Source organism: Myotis yumanensis, unplaced genomic scaffold (assembly GCF_028538775.1).
Source record: "Myotis yumanensis isolate MYYU_CA2020_CCGP unplaced genomic scaffold, mMyoYum1.0.hap1 SCAF_4, whole genome shotgun sequence".
In the NCBI taxonomy this organism is placed as follows: Eukaryota; Metazoa; Chordata; class Mammalia; order Chiroptera; family Vespertilionidae; genus Myotis; species Myotis yumanensis.
Window position 1 is genome coordinate 65,714,254 of NW_027223755.1, and position 17,149 is coordinate 65,731,402.

At 39.0% G+C, this 17,149-nt stretch overlaps 1 protein-coding gene across 2 annotated transcripts; it reads left to right on the plus strand.

The window, feature by feature from the left end:
* Positions 1-7,839: 7,839 nt before the first annotated feature.
* On the plus strand, positions 7,840-15,403 carry SRP19 (signal recognition particle 19). Of its 2 annotated transcripts, XM_070412464.1 has the most exons (5): positions 7,840-7,948; positions 8,892-8,967; positions 11,021-11,092; positions 11,184-11,295; positions 14,109-15,403. In XM_070412464.1, exons 1-5 carry the CDS (start codon positions 7,908-7,910, stop codon positions 14,240-14,242), a joined length of 435 nt encoding a protein of 144 aa, XP_070268565.1. In that variant the 5' UTR covers positions 7,840-7,907; the 3' UTR covers positions 14,243-15,403. The 2 variants fall into 2 exon arrangements, with proteins under 2 accessions (XP_070268565.1, XP_070268566.1); XM_070412465.1 differs by lacking the exon at positions 11,021-11,092.
* The last annotated feature ends 1,746 nt before the right edge of the window (positions 15,404-17,149 follow it).

Genomic DNA, 17,149 nt, shown 5'->3' on the forward strand with positions numbered 1-17,149 from the left:
CATTTGGAGAAGGAAAAAGATATTTAGGTACAGTGGGGCACTGGGAAAGAGGTGAGGAGGAATAAGCACATCTACCTTGTGCCCTTGGAATCAGATCATGTAGTTAATTATCTACCCCTTACCTGTGTTTATCGCCTACCAGTAATGAGGCTGGTTTTCTAAAATAAAATGCCAGTAAATACAGAGCTATAATTAAAGCATTTTACTCCAAAATCCATACACTTTTCTCTGCACCACTTTACAGAGATCTCATTTTACTGTTCTTTAGACTATATCTACATTTAATTTTTTGTCAAATGTTAACTAAATGAAATAGTTGTGAATAATAATACTAATTTATTCTATTTATATTTTTCTTAGTCTGCCTTACCCAATAGGGATATGTGCATATAGGTCATATTTCTTTCCTCTTTTAGTCCTGATTTTCTATTTTTTTCTGATTTATTGCATACCAGTTTTTATAAACCACTTTTGAGCATTCTTATGGAAAGAAATGGGATGTAAGCCAATTAAAGTTAAATTTCCCTTTTCAAGTAAGAAAAAAAACTTGTCCTTTTCAAGTAAGGCAAAATATTACCAATGCTGGAAATGAAAAGAAGGGTGCCTTCCACATGCCAGAAAACTCAGGAATTCCTATAGGAAACACCTACTGGGAGAAGGGCCAGTCCGTATTATCCATTGGGGGGGGGGGGGGGGGTTGTTCTATGAGACCCTCTAGTTAGAGAATTAGTAAAGGGGCAAGTCCCAATTCTACTTTTAGAAGTTCACAGGGTGCTGCCATAACACCAGATATTGTTTGTTACTTAAATGGCATACTGAGCTTAGTTTTGAGGATAGTTAATTGTTGTGATGCCTGTTGAGAGAAATATCTAGCCTTAGACTGCAGCAAACCACGACGGCAGTGGTTTTCAAGCCAGTGCATTTGAATCACCAGAAGTGCTTATTAAAACAGCTGGGCCCATACCCCCATCGTTTCTGATTCTGAGTGGGATCCAAGAATTTGCAATTGTCACAGTTCACAGGTGATGGTGCTGGTCTGGAACCACACTTGGAGAGCAACTGCCCTAAGTTACAACAAGGAAGCTCCTTGAGTGATTACCTTCGGTTCTAGTCATTCTTCACAACAACTGGACCTTTAATCTGACAATTATATCAACAAATAAACTTCCCTCACCTTTAGGCATGAAAGACTTGAATACTGAGCTATGCAATCTGATATAGCCCATCTCCACTCCCAATACTGGACAAATTTACCAGATGTGAACAAGAAATTTTATAGAAAATGACAGTCTGAAGGATCAGCTGCTGTTCCCTTTGAAGCAGTTATTGTAAAGGCAATTTCAGCAAGTATCTAATTTGTATTTGCAATAGAAGAGACTATGAAAAGGAACTTTGAAATTATTTCAGGTGAAAGGTAAATGTACCTAACTTGTTAATATACAGTGGGAGTGATTAACAACCCATTAACTATATGGCAAATTAGATTGGTATTTGAGAGTAAACTTTACAAGTTACCTGGGCACTAAAAGGAAAGTTAATGAGGGGAAATAATGAAATAAAATATAAGCCATAAGGATCAAATAGTACCATAAGTATAGTTTTTAAAAAATTGACAAATATTGATCATGTTACCAGAAGATTAAGTAAAGGGATGAATCTGTTGCTGAGGATGGGAGCCAGTTGCACTACATTTGAACTTATGTTATCACTGGGTTTCTTTGTATCTAAGGAAAAGAATATGAGTGCCAGAAATGCAAAACCTATTGCCAAGAGCTGAAGAAAGAACTGAGTAGTCAAATCATTAAAATTACCGAACAGAAATAATTTTTCACAGGTCATGGTGGCTGAAATAGAGTATATAAATTATTTTTTAATTTCTAATAAGCATATTTTCCTTCTATTATGCTGACTTGAAAATACTGCTTTATAGTGTTGAAACCTATGGACTTTGACTTCGGTAAACAGTAGGTCATTTTCTTGCCATCCCCCTAACTGTTCTGTGGTCTATAAAACTATATTCTGGTTTTTGTTAGGTCATCAATACTTCTTTCAACCTGTATGTTCTATGTGTATAATATTGTTCTTGGTGCTAAATATACTTTCTTTCCTCTGATATTCAGGATAATTCTTTCTATTTGTGACTATTCGTTCATTTTCTTGAAGTTATGTGATTGTTACTATTTTTAAATTAAAAATACTCGTCATGTATACTAATGAAGGTGACCATTGAATATAAAGCAACATTGGTGAAAAATAACTATGAGAACAATGTCAAACATTACCTGCTCCACCTACACCACCTTTGGAATCCAAACACTTAGCATCACTACTTGGTCACTGAACCACATACCCAGTCTTCTCCCTGACAGGGGAAACTCATCATCAAATGACCGGTGACCAAATACTTGTATGGCCTGGCTTAAAGAAAAGCCTGGGCCAATCAATTTGAAGTAAGAGTCATAGGAAATTTCTGGTTGGTGACTGAGGGCTGGAACTGAAAGATCTTACAGAGTTAAGGCCAAGGGTGATTATGTACGATTGGCATCATGAAGCTAAAACTAAGGGAAAACCAGCCAGTGAAGAAAGAGAAGGGTCAGATATGGGAGAGGCAGAGAGCAAGCTCCTGGTTTTCTCTCAGTCCCTGCCATTTATGAAACCTGGTTTTCCTTGTGCTTGTGTTGGGGCATTTATGAACTTTTAAACACACTTTGCTCCTGAAGTAAATTTGAACTAACAGAAAACCGTATTTAGACACATCTTAGTTAATTTCAAAGATAAAACTTTCTCCCCTTTCTGTGGGGGGAGAGGAATAGGTTGCCGACAAAAAAGGGGGTTGGCATCAAATTTCTTCTCTGCCATACTAAATACTAGAAATGAAAAACAACAGTAAAACCATATTTGCAGCATTTGGAAGGGAATAGAAATATTACCTAAGAATTCTGAAACCAGCCAAACTAGCATTTAATTTATCATTCAGAATTTTTATTACAGTTATCAACAAGACCTTCCCTAGAAGACCAAATATGTTCGTTCATTTAAAGAATATTAAGTAGTCCAGGATTTGTATATGGGCCAAAAATTCATTCATAGAAACTAGACAGTGGAAACAATACCCAAATCATGCTGTGAGGCTGCTTTGGTCAAGATTCAGGTGTTGCCCCTAACCACCAGAACCTTCTGACACATCCTTGCCATAAGTAAGATTACATGCGCACTTACTTTATCACACTGCTCACTTCTGGAGCTTTGCTTGGGTGGCCGTGATTGGCAGAGGCTATGTCACATGCTGCATTCATAAAACATGAATTCCCCAAATCTATGAGGAGCATTTCCAAAGTACTGGGCAATCAGAAGCCATGACCTGTTTCTGCCTCAGTACCCCTGCTGCCCAAGAATTAAACAGAAAGGCTTTAAATAAACAATCTGAGCAATAAATGCATAAATAATTGTGGTTAATCTGGTAATGAATCTCAATGTGAGTGCCCAAGTAACTCAAAATGAAAAGATGAAATTTGTAATAATTTTAATCTTAAATTCAGTTACTCCAAACCAATCTGGGAAACAATATTTAGAAGGAAGAGAAGATGTAAAAGCATGCTAAATTTCTAATCTTATGTAGGCAGTGTTCAGAGGTACTATTTTTAATTTGGAGAAATAGAAAATCGGTATTTTAATTTAATAGTAACTTCAATGTTAAAAAGAAATAAAACTTCCCATCCAAATCACTAACCCAAAAATAACAACTAGGAATACTTGAACAAGATATCAAAGGACAGGAGAAGTGGCAGAGGGCTGCATTTCACAAAGAAGCATGAAACGACAGTACTACCAAATAATGAGTGGATTAAACATGAAGAGTAAAATAACCACTCTCAGATTGAAGTCAAGTTTTTAGAAAATCCTCCAATTAAATGCCATTAACAAAAACACAGTTAAGATGATCCAGAATGGATGAAACTAAAGTACAACCACACTTACACAGGCAAATGCAAAAAGAAAAAAAAAATGTACAAAAAGTGCCCTAGCCAGTTTGGCTCAGTGAATAGAGCATCAGCCCATGGACTGAAAGGTCCTGGGTTCGATTCCAGTAAAGGGCACGTACCTCAGTTACAGGCTCAATTCCTGGCCCTGGTCAGGGGGCGTGCAGGAGGCAGCCAATCAATGTGTCTCTCTCTCACATCAATGTTTCTCTCTGTCTCTCCCCATCCCTTCCACTCTAAAAAATAAATGAAAAATTGTCCTCAGGTGAGTACAGAAAGCTGCTGTGGCAAATTTATGTCAGACAAAGTATTCTGGATAAAAAACATCAAACAGAATGAAGAGGAAATGAACATCAGTTATGATGCTCTCTTTAAATGTCAAATATAGCTCCAAATGTCTGAAGCAAAATTACAAATACAAAAATTGACAAAAATCATAGAAACAGTGGCTGTATTTGCAGATGGGGCCTCTAAAGAACTAATTAAGGTAAAATGAAATCATAAGAATGAAGGCCTAACACATAGCAGTGTATAGATCATGTATCATAGGTTATGTAATAAGATCATGACACCTGTATGATCTTATTAACCAATGTCACCCCAATAAATTAAAAATGAGGGCCTAATCTGACAGGATTTGTGTCCTTAAAAGACATCAGAGCATATTCTTTTTATTTCTCTCTCCCCCCCCCCCCCCAGCCCCACCCCCACCCCCACCCCAGCAAGAAAGTGCTGCCTGGAAGCCAAAAGAAGGAGCGTCAGAATGAACCCTACCTCACTGGATTCTTGATCTTGGATTTCCCTGCCTCCAGAACTGTGAAAGATAAATTTCTGTCGATTAAGCCCCCATTCCCCCCAAAAAGTTATTTAAAACCCTAATTTCATTCTAAAAAGGGTGGATCTTAAAGAGAAGTTCTCAGAAGGTCCTTTTCTTTAGAAGAACTTGATGGGTTTGGGATCTGAAAAGCTAAGCCTGAAGTTTAGGTGAAAGGAGGGTCAGAGAAAATCTCATGGGTTGGCTTAAGAGAGGCAAGAATTTCAGGTTCTTGGGGTATTCCAGGAATGGGGGCTGAGGAATAGAGATGGGGGTGCTGGGTGACGAAGGGAAAGAGGCAGCAGCAAAATGGTGAGAAGTCAAGGTCCTGTGTCAGGTGACATGGCCAGTAAAAAACCTTAGTGATAGATACAGTTGCTAAAATGATTTTAGAAACTGAGACATACACTTGTTCAGCTGGAAACCTCAGTTCTTTGCAAAATCTATTCCAATATCAATGTATTCACTTGTTTTTAATTTTCTTGACAATTGCAATTAACTTCACCATCATATCAATAATTTTTTTAAATCTAAGTGTAAATTAGGTTTGTACTCTCCACTGTTTCCTTTATATTGCATACATATTTAGTTTTCCATGTTATAATTTGACTTAGCTGGTGTATGTCCCAGAAAAGCTAAGTTGGGGGATATATTTTCTAAATCCTTGTTTCTTTAAAATTGTTTTTGTTTGCCCTCACACAATGGATAATTTGGATCATAACTTTGTTCACAATTCTTTTTTCCTCAAAACTTTTAACTGTAGTGTTTACTATGGCTAAGAAGTTAAAATATTAGCCTGACTTTTTTCCCATTAGAGGTAACTTGTATTTCCTACCTTGGAGTTTGTAGGATTTTGTTTTTATCCTTGAAGTAAAGAAATTCTACTGGCATGAGTCCTGCTGTCTTTTTCCCACAACTCTGTCTTTTAATACTGCATCTTTTCAATCCTGAGTCTTCAGCTTAGTAAATGTTCTCAAGTTATTGCTGCTCCTCCATCACTTCTTTTCCCTTGGCTCACAGGTCATTTTACTTACATCTCCAGCAGCCCTCTCCCACCAATACACGTATATATCACATCTCTTCTTTACCCTGAGTTCTTTAGAGGCCCCAGTTCTTCATTTCCTCCTCCTCCTGCTTTCAATTCTTACTCAACTATCTTAGGAAAATTTCTCTTGCACACCTCGATCTTCTCTTTCCACCTTTATGAACCCCACCCCTATCCAACAGCCTCAACCAAGGCTGACAGGTTGAATTTAGTGGCATGTGGAAAAAGAAGACAGTTTGCTAAAACTTAGATTTGAAAACAAGTGCCATCAATTTCTAAAGCCTTTTCAGCATCATCACAATTTTCCATCTCCAACTTCATCCTTCTTTAATTCAACCTGCTTTTCCACAAGCATAGGCGTTTAAAAACTTGATATTTGGTTACTATTTCTTTAATCATCAGTATGGTAACAATATTGCTGTCTCCCTACTCAGCTACCCCCCTTTTTCTTTGTATTTGTACACTATTTCAACAATAGTGTAGAGTTAAATAGGAGGTATGAATCTAGCATACACTCAAAAATATTAGTTCCAGCCCAACTGGTGTAGCTCAGTGGCTGAGTATCAATCCATGAACCAGGAGGCCATGGTTCAATTCAAGTCAGGGCACATGCCTAGGTTGCCTTGCTTGATCCCCCTTGGGGGCATGCAGAAAGCAGCCAATCGATGATTCTCTATCATCATTGGTTTTTCAATCTCTCTCTCCGTCTCCGTGAAATCAACAAAAACATTTTAAAAATATTATTTCCATCATTAACTCAGTATGTATAAACCAGAAAATGTAACCAATTTTTTTTTTTACTAGCAAGTCAAATCATACATCATGATCAAGCGGGGTCATATTGGTCTTGTAATCTCCAATTACTCACATGGGTCTAAGAAAACATGTATTAAACCTCAGACAACCTTGTTCATTCCCCACTTTTCCTACATGTATATATAAAATGTTGATGTTCTGGAAACTATTCTAATTCTCATGATGCAACTAAAGTATGAAAGCAGAGTCCTAAAACAGGTATACTATGTTTTTTAAAGTTTGGATTCATTTCATCCCTAAATGTTTTGTTTGGTTTGGTCATTGCATGAAGCTCTTTTTATAGGAATCATGTGTACTTGAGAAAGAATAATATTTATTTGTTTACATTCACTCCAAGCTAAACAGGTACTACTAATGCACTACAAGGAAGAATGAGAGACAGAATTTAGGGAATGGAGAAAAGTCAGAGGCTTCCCGTCAGACTAGCTGGGCATCTGTGCTCAGCTATCATTAGCATGAATGGGCAAATCGTCTAACCTTAGTGGGCTGGGGAAATTTAGGAATTTTTGTTTGTTTGTTTAGGTTTTTTCCCTGTCTCTGAAAGAGAATACCTATCTTACCTTGCCCAGGTTTTAATAAGCTACTTTGTGGGTGTGGGATAAACAGCAGCTACTAAAATAGAAATGAAGGTGTGTTAAGGGAAATGCCGAAATAATGCTTTGCAATTAACCTAAGGTATGCAAAAGTATAGTGACTTTTAGGGTAGATGATCTTCAGAATCTAAAAAGGTGTACAAATTTCTAACAATTATGCGGCACAACGAGAAACGTGCCAGTCATTCTGCTTGTCCCACCACTATAAAAACCCACTTTGCCAAGCTGAAAGCAAGCTGCTAGGCCCAGAAGCGAATAAAGATATAACATAAAGGGTATCTTCTTGCCCGCTCCAGCAACCAGCTTCGAACTACACAGGTTACCCGCAGTGCAGAGCCCCCAGCTACAGGTGAGTGTGGCCAGCACTCGGCGCGGAATTCCATTTTAGCGACGGCGCATGCGCCCAAAACGTCTCGCTTTGACCACACAGGGGAAAGAATTAGAGGCGTTGGCGGATGCTATCGCGAGAGGGTAGGGCCAAATGCCACGTCTGGAGCTGGGACTCTGGCGCCGAGCGACAGGTGCCAGAACAAACGGACAGGGAAAGGCCGGGGACGCGAAGGCGTTCCGGGGGGCAGGACTTCCGCCGGAAATGGGGTGGTCTGGGAAATCTCAGAGCGGAGTTCCGGCGGGTCTCACCCCGGTGGGCACGGGCGGAGATGGCTTGCGCCGCGGCGCGGTCCCCGGCCGACCAGGACAGGTGGGTCCTGAGGCAGGGAGGGGCTTGCTGCGAGCCCGCGGGGCTTGCGCCGCTTCCCAGCCCCGGGAAAGGCTCGCGGGGAGGCGCTCAGCTGCTCTGCGGCGCTCGTTTCTCCTGGAGGCCCAGCATCGGCTCTTCGCAGGGTCCCTGAAATGCCGACTTTAGGTAGCTCAGTGATCACCTGGTTTACCCGTTCGCGACGCAAAGCACCGTGGGCGCTCCGTGCACATGACGTTACGTAACAGGCACAAAGGGAGAAGTCTGTTTTTTTTCCTATTGTGGCGTTCAAGGAAGGCCCGTTTGAGTCCTTTAGGTTAATAATACCTCTGACGCCGTACATTCTAGACACGAGAGAGGGGCCCCCCCCACAGGACCTTTTGGCAGGTACCCGTATCTAACTGAACAGTTAAGACAACGTTTTTTTTATTTTGTTTTTTCCCCCACTGGGGGATTGAGCCTGAAACCTAGGCACGTGCCCTGATGACAGGGAATGATAATTTTTAAAAATATATTTATTTATTTATTTTTTACAGAGCCGAAGGGAGAGGGATAGTTAGAAACATCGATCAGCTGCCTCCTGCACACTCCCCACTGGGGATGTGCCCGCAACCAAGGTACATGCCCTTGACTGGAATCGAACCCGGGACCCTTCAGTCCGCAGGCCGGTGCTCAATCCACTGAGCCAAACCGGTTAGGGCAAGACAACATTTTTTAAAAAATATTCTCTAGCAAGTGGGTGGTTGTGTGTGTGTTTTTTTTTCCATTTAAAGCAGTGAGTTAAAGTTTACTTTTTAAGTAAGTTAAGTGAAAGGGAGACAATATAAAGAAAAAAACATGCGACTTACAGTGTAGGGGTACTGGCTGTCACGATAACGAGTGAGTGGATGGGTGAAGTTTTGGAAATACTGCTCTAGTGATACCAGCTGCGTTTTTCCTGTGGCAGGTTTATTTGTATATACCCTGCCTATTTAAATAACAAGAAGACCATCGCGGAGGGCAGGCGAATCCCCATAAGTAAGGTAAGCAGGCCGGCACCTTGGCCGGTGAGGGGTGGCTTTGCTCTTAGGGTCACAGAGGTTTCTTTGACTTGACTGCATTTGGGAAACAGCGGCCAAGGATTGGGTGCATTCCTTCAGAAAGGCATGAGGTCATAGCTGAAGGAGGTTTTTTTTTAATGATTGTTCATGAACCTGTGTTTGAAAGAGGAGGGGGCCCCGGCCGGTGCCGCTCAGTTGATGGCGCGTCATCCCGCGCACCGAGAAGTTGCTGGTGGATCCCCGGTAGGGGGCGCGCAGTAGGCAGCCAGCCAGTCGAGGTTTGCTCTCACATCGGTGTTTCTCCCTCTCAAAGAATCAATTTTTTTTTTTTTTTTTAAGGAGGCGGGGAGAGGTGTAGGATTTGCAGTTTTCATTTAAACCAGGTCCATGACAGTCTTCCCCTTAATAAAGGAAACCAAAATTATGTCACTGCACAATGAAATGCCCAGAATGCAGTTGAGTTTTTAAAGAAGACTTGCAGAAAATTCAGACGCGTTGAGTTTTATAGTTTTATGTCAGTTACCTTTTTTGAGATGGGTAAAGTTACTTTAAAAATAACTTGGCATTAGAAAGTGCCTAATGCCAAGTGAAGGGACTTTGTTGATGCCTTTCATTTTCAAAATGGATGTCATTTTATTTTTTAAGAATCCCATTTTGTAATCTAACAACAGAACAGAGTTAAGGTAACTTGGTCTGAAGCATTGACTTTATTATTTTTGAGTTATTTTGTATCTCTCATTTTCTGCTTAAATGTGTAAAAGAAAGTCTATTTTGCTGCCTCTGGATAAAAAAGAAGACATCAAAGCATTGGTTCAGAATAATGCCTGACTCCCTGTAACAGGCCTCTGGTAGTAAGCTGTCAGAGAATTTGGAGAACGATTAAATTGTTTTTAACTTTATCGATAGCAAGCATACATACAGAAACATACAGAAATCTTAAGTGTCTTAATTTAAAAAAAATGAGTGCACATGAGTAATCAGCACCCTAATTTTAAAAAAGAAAACATTACCAGCACCCAGGAAGTTTCCTTTATGTCCCCTCCCAGTCACTGTCCTCTTCGTATATACTCATATACAAGGATAACCACTGCCGGCTTCCATCACCATAGATTACTTTTGCTTGTTTTTGAATTTTATTTAAAATGCATTATACACTATGTACTTTTACATCTTTTTTTCACCGAACTTTAAGCTTATGAGATTTATCCACATTTTTGAGTGAAGTTTCTCATTGCTCTGTAATAGCATTTTTCAACAGCAGCACCATTGACATTTTGAGCCAGATAATTCTTTGTTGTGAGGCTAACTTGTGTATTTTAAGTTGTTTAGCAGCATCTTTGGCCTCTACCCACTAGATGCCAGTGCCCTATGCCATCATAGTTGTGACAATCAAAAATGTCTCTAAGCCTTGCCAAACGTTGGGTGGAGGGGAGGAGGGGCAAAATCCCCTTAATGAAAACCACTGCTATGTAATATTGGATTGTGTGAATATACCATAGTGTACTGTCAATGGATAACTGGGTTGTTTGTAGTTTGGGGCTATTGTAAATAGAGCTGCTGTGAACATTCTTGAGTTTGTCTTTGGTGAACATAGTTTTGCATTTTTAAAAATATATACTTAGAAGTGCAATTGCATGACCATAATGAATGCATACATTTGGCTTTAATAGATACAACCAAATAATTTTCTAAAGTGGTTGTATCTGTAATAATTGTTTAGTATTCACTGAGCACCTACTATGCTCCAGGTATCATGCCAGATGTTGGGGAATGTACTGACGAACAAAATGGTCCTTCCACTTGTGAAGTGTATGTTCTGTTGGAAGGGAGATGAACAATACAAGGATGAATCAGTATTATTCCAGGGATTTTTTTTTTTAATTTTTAAATTTATAGTGGAAACAGCTGGACCTAGTAGAAAAGGAAACCTTGGGTTTGATACATGTTTTGATCATAGTATTTGAAATGATTTACACAACAATATTGTAGTACCTACTTAAAGCTAAGCTGTTTAGTGTTTTTTTAAACTGTTCAGGCTGTTGAAAATCCTACAGCTACAGAGATTCAAGATGTGTGCTCAGCAGTTGGACTTAATGCATTTCTTGAGGTATGATGTGGTCCTTTCTTCACTATTTTCCATACTCATCTCATTGATACAACAATTTCCTTAAACAAAGCCTGTTTTCCTTTTATATTAGAAAAACAAAATGTACTCCAGAGAATGGAATCGTGATGCTCAGTACAGGGGTAGAGTCCGGGTTCAACTCAAACAGGAAGATGGCAGCCTCTGTCTTGTACAATTCCCATCACGTAAGCTTTTTTAAATGAATGAATAAAATTTGGGCATAGGTTACTCATTCCTCTACTCTGCAAAAAAGTTTCTGATCTTTTGAAAGGTAAAAATAATGTGTGTTCTCCAGATTAATTTAGAGAAAGGACTACCACTGATGGAGGGGTAAAACAGTGCTTCTAACTTTTTTGGGGGGCTGGGGTACATTTTTTTGTTTTGTTTTATTTTTTATCTTTATTGTTGAGAGTATTACAGATGTCTCTCCCCTTTTTACTCTCATTGCCACCCTCCACCCAGTTCCCGCCCTACCTCTGGTCTTCACCATCCTATTGTCTTTGTCCATGGGTTACGCATATAAGTATATAAAATCTCTTACCATCTGCACCCTCTCCTCCCCCCACTCTGAGATTCGTCAGTCTGTTGCATGCTTCCATGCCTCTGGACTTATTTTGTGGGTCAATTTATTTTGTTTATTACATTCCATATATGAGTGAGATCATGTGATACTTGTCTTTCTCTGAATGGCTTATTTCACTTGGCATAATACTCTCCAGGTTTATCCATGCTGTCTCAAAGAGTAAGAGATCATTTTTATTTATATATATAAATTATAAGTTATTGTTTTCAGAGAGGAAGCGGGGGAGAGAGAGAGAAACATCAATGATGAGCGAGAATCATTGATTGACGCCTCCTGGCAACCCAGGCATGTGCCCTGACTGTGATTTTTTGGTTCATAGATCAACGCTCAACCACTGAGCTACGCCAGCCATGCAAGAGATCCTTCTTTTCTACAGCTGCATAGTGTTCCATTGTGTAAATGTACCTACCACAGCTTTTTTATCCACTTATCTACTGGTGGGCACTTGGGCTGTTTACAAACCTTAGCTATTTTAAATAATGCTGCTATGAACATAGGGGTGCATATGTCCCTTCTGATTGGTGTTTTGGGGCTCTTGGGATATATTCCTAGAAGTGGGCCACTGCATCAAATGGCAGTTCACTTTTCATTTTTTAAGGAAACTCCATACTGTTTTCCATAGTGGCTGCACTGGTTCTAAACTTCTTCAAGGTTAAGAACCTATTTGATAATGTGATGAAACTTAATGGGTTTTCCTCCAAAAATACTGGTTAGTGAACATTTTATAAACCTCTGAAAATCCATCATTGCTCCTAGGTTAAGAGTGTAAAATTATTAAATTGTCAGATGTTAATTGCCATTTCAGATCCTAGAATCTTGAGGTCTGCTTATAATTTCTATCATTAATAAATCTAAAAAGCCATATTAGTGAAAAAAAGCAAGAGACAATATTACCACTTAGGTAAATTTAAAAACAAAGTAAGAAAATACTTGGTCTTAAGATAGTAGTTAACCTAATGGCAAAAGCAAGGCAAGGAGTAGGGAGTAGGCACAGGGGGTTGTGGTCAGAGAAGACTGTAGCATTATCCCTAGTGTTTTATTTCTTTTTATTTTTAATTTCTTAACTTATTGGGGTGAACACTGGTTAACAAAATTAACAGGTTTCAGGTGAACAATTCCACAGTATATCATCTGTACACTATATTGTGTGTGTTCACCACCCCAAGACAAGTCTTCTTCCATCAGCGTTTATCCCCTAGTGTTTTATTTCTTAAAAAACAATAACCAAATGCTGAAACCGGTTTGGCTCAGTGGATAGAGCGTCGGACTGCGGACTGAAAGGTCCCGGGTTTGATTCCGGTCAAGGGCATGTACCTGGGTTGCGGGCACATCCCCAGTGGGAGATGTGCAGGAGGCGGCTGATCGATGTTTCTCTCTCATCGATGTTTCTAACTCTCTATCTCCCTTCCTCTCTGTAAAAAAATCAATAAAATATATTTTAAAAAAACACACAAAAAAAACAATAACCAAACAAAACTGGACATCAGTATTCCAAAATATTAACTCTGGGTATTGGGGAGAGGAGTATCTATTTACATGTTACTCTTTTCTGAATTTTTTTATTTCTAAAAAATATATTTTAATTTTCGTAATTGAGTTTTATTTTGACACAATAACCCCAAACTGACAACTTGTTTTAGTTGAATTAAAATAGATCAGGTTTTTAGGTATTTCTAAAAACGTTAAGATTCTGACTGAGGAGTGACAGATTGAGTATATTTCAGTGGTTTTTTTCTTTTCTTGTTTCTTCTATTTGACATCTTTCTATACTATCTCTTAAAAGTCAAAAAGACCAAAAAATAAATAAATAACCACATACAAACTTTTTATTTAAAAATTATAGTTGAATAGATGTTGCTTCCTGTTTCTACTAAGAAAATAGTTATAAAGCAAAAAGAAAAAGCTAAAGTCTTGATGTGTTGGAGTAAGGACAGCAGCTATTGGAGCTGGAGGGGGTGGGTTGGTGCACAAAGCAGGGGTGCATGTATTCATAAATCATCTGAGCATATGAGTAACATGGCTTTGGATTTTTATTGTAAGACAAAGGCACGGTGTTTCCATGGCTTAAAAGTTATAATGATATGCTGCTTCCAATTTCTTATGTTTAGAAAAGTTCTCCTTGGATTTTCAAGTTAATTACCAGGACCAAGACCCAAATTTTTGTTTCACACTTAGTGTTTTAAATTTTGATTGTGTTATTTTGAATATTTCAGCATTGTTCTCAATACTTTCACCACCAAAGGCCCCCACTTGAACTAGTCATTGTCTTCATAGTCATTTATTTTTTTTCTTTTTAAATCCTTCTCATTTTCTTGATGTGGTGTGATGATTTCTTGAACTTTATGGTATTCAAGTTAATGACATTTTAAATCTTATCTCTCAGATTATACACTAACCCTAATTTCTGGTTCCTAGGTAAGTCAGTAATGTTGTATGCAGCGGAAATGATTCCTAAACTAAAAACAAGGACACAAAAAACAGGAGGTAGTGACCAAACTCTTCAGCAAGGAGAGGGAAGTAAAAAAGGGAAAGGAAAGAAGAAGAAGTGACCTGGCAAGACAATCAAGTCTGACATACTACTGTAAGAGACATGGATGGAGGTTTCTGATTTGTATCTGAGAAACTGAAGCTTTTTGTTTGTATCATTTAACTGAACTATGAATATTTGTGCCTCCCAGCTTTAGCATGAGAGTTGACAATGAAATTTACATCAAAAGTTTGAATCTAGCTCTTACGCAGTATTAAAGAAAATTTTTTTTGCCTTTCAATGCAGTTTTTGTGGAAGAAAGAAGCTTATTTTTAAATGGACAATGGCCTCTACCATAAGTTACTTGAAATCCTGTATCTGTGCTCTATGTAAACATATTCAGACAAATGAGTTTAATAAGATTTGAAACACATATTGTTCACCTTTTAAGCTAATGAAATAAAATTCAAAACTGACTGTGTAGCTTTTGCTTATGAACTAATCAATGCCAGTGGAAGAGATAATTTAAAAGGATAAAATGGGAAGCCTGACTGGTGTGGCTCAGTGCTTGAGTGTTGATCTATGAACCAGGAGGCCACAGTTTGATTCCTGGTCAGGACACATACCAGGATTGCAGGCTTGATCCCCAGTGTGGGTCATGCAAGAGGCGTGCAGTCAGTGATTCTTTCTCATCAGTGATATATCTATCTCCCTCTCCCTTCCTCTCTAAAAAGAATAAAATGGGTAGTGGATGTTTAGTATGACGCTGAAAGTAGAAGAAAGTAGTTAAAATCCTCTTGGAGATCTATGAACAGCCAGTCTAGATCATATTCTTTTTTTTCTTTTTTAATTGATTTTCTTTTTAGAGAGGAGGAAGGGAAAGAAATATTGATGTGACAAACATTGATCTGCTGCCTCCTGTATGCACCCCGATTATGGATCTAACCCACAACCTAGGTGTGTGCCCTGACCAGGAATCAATCACACAACCTTTTGGTGTATGGGATGATGCTCCGACCAACTGAGCCACCCAGCCAGGGCTAGATCATATTCTTTTAATTAGTTACTGTAATTGAGTAGTTCAGTTACTAGTTTTTGACATGGAAAGTCCTGGAGTTTAAGCTTTAGATTTGCTTATTTTGTAGGCTTAAGGACATTGTTTCATTGGAGTTCTAAAATTACCTCTGCTTTAGCACCTTGAGATACAACTTTTTCAATAAATTAAATTGGATTGCTGATTCTACCTTTATTGCAAAGCAGTTTCTGAAAGTGGGAATTTTTTGTAAAATTAAAGAGAATCCCTGTCTAGCCATATGTTTTTGTCCACTGAGAGTCTCTTGGGCAACTGCCTTCTCTGACTCCCTATGCTCCTAGAAGGGCTATTGGTCATGCGCTGCATAACAGTTTCAGTCAGTGATGGCCACATATACAGTTGTGATCCCATAAGATTATAATGGAGCTGAAAAATTCCTATCCCCTAGTAACATCGTAGCCGTTGTAAATTCGGAGCACAACATGCGTTACTTGTGTTTATGTTGATGCTGATGTAAACAAACTTGCACTGCCAGTCACATAAAAGTATTGCACATACAATTATTTACAGTACATAATACTTGATAATAATAAATGACTGTTACTGGTTTATGTATTTACTATACTAAACTTTATTACTATTTTAGAATGTACTCTTTCTACTTAGAAAAAAAGTTTGCTATAAAACCATTTGCCATGTTATACCATCAGCAGCCTCACATCTTGTGCTTACTGTTTCTCTTGATTACATCATTTGTCTTGTACTTAATTTTGTTCATCTCATGTTTTATACATTTAGTGTAGCCTAAGGGCATAGTGTTTTTAAAATCTACAGTAGTATATAGTCCTGTCCTAGACCTTCATATTCACTCACACTTATAGCTCACCAGAGCAACTTTCAATCCTACAAGCTCCATTCATGGTAAGTGCCCTATACAGGTGTACCCTTTTTAAGCTTTTATACCATATTTTTACTATGCCTTTTTGCTGGGGTCCTGCCCCAGCAGGTCCAGGGATCCCCAAAGGTGTGGATGGAGTTGGCGAAGAATGAATGACACGGAGGGAGCATTCAGTTGATCAGCAGCCTAGCCAGGATCTCTAGCCAGGAACTCCAGCCAAGTTCTGGTCAGGATCTCCAACCAAGTTCTGGTGCCATGTTCTCTTGCTAGGTTCTCCAGCCAGGTTCAGTCACCAGGTTCTTTAGCCAGGTTCTATCCAGGTTCTTTTGCCATGTTCTGTCTAGGTTCTCCAGTGAAGTTCTGTAGCCAGGTTCTGTCCAGGATCTTTTGCCATGTTCTCTGGCTAGGTTCTGGTTAGGATCTGATGTTTATTGTCTTGTTACATCTGTATTTATACCAGTCGATTTTAATCCTGTCAATTTCTATTACAAAGGTTAGGGCGTTTCTTATCTCCATTCCAGGGAGTAAAGATTATGTAGCTTAACTACCCGCCTGGCACTTAATTAAGGGGTTGTATCCCCTCCCTAACCTCAGGGAAAAATCCCCACCTGGGGAAACAACCTTTCTCGGGGAGAGGTGACCTTGGTTAAAACACATAGCGCCAAGAAGGGGAGCAAACATATTAAGAACAGTATCCCATATATGCCAGGTCCCTTGAAACATATGCTGTGCAGATGTTTCTTCTCTGCAGCAACTGTGTCAAGCAGCAAGGATGGACCGGCTCCCGGCACCTTTTTCTATGTTTAGGTGTGCTTAGATACACAAATATTTCACCATTGTGTTATGCTCACCTACAGTGTTCTGTACAATAATATACTGTACAGGTTTGTAGCCTAGGAACAATAGACTATACTATATAACCTAGGTGTGTATTCTCATGGTTGAGACCTGTGGCACATGTCCATCCAGCTGGAAGGCAGGCTGGGAAAGTGGATATATGGTTTTTTCAGTTCTGATAGAGGTAGCCAAGAAGAAAGTAGTTGAGAATGGATATCGGG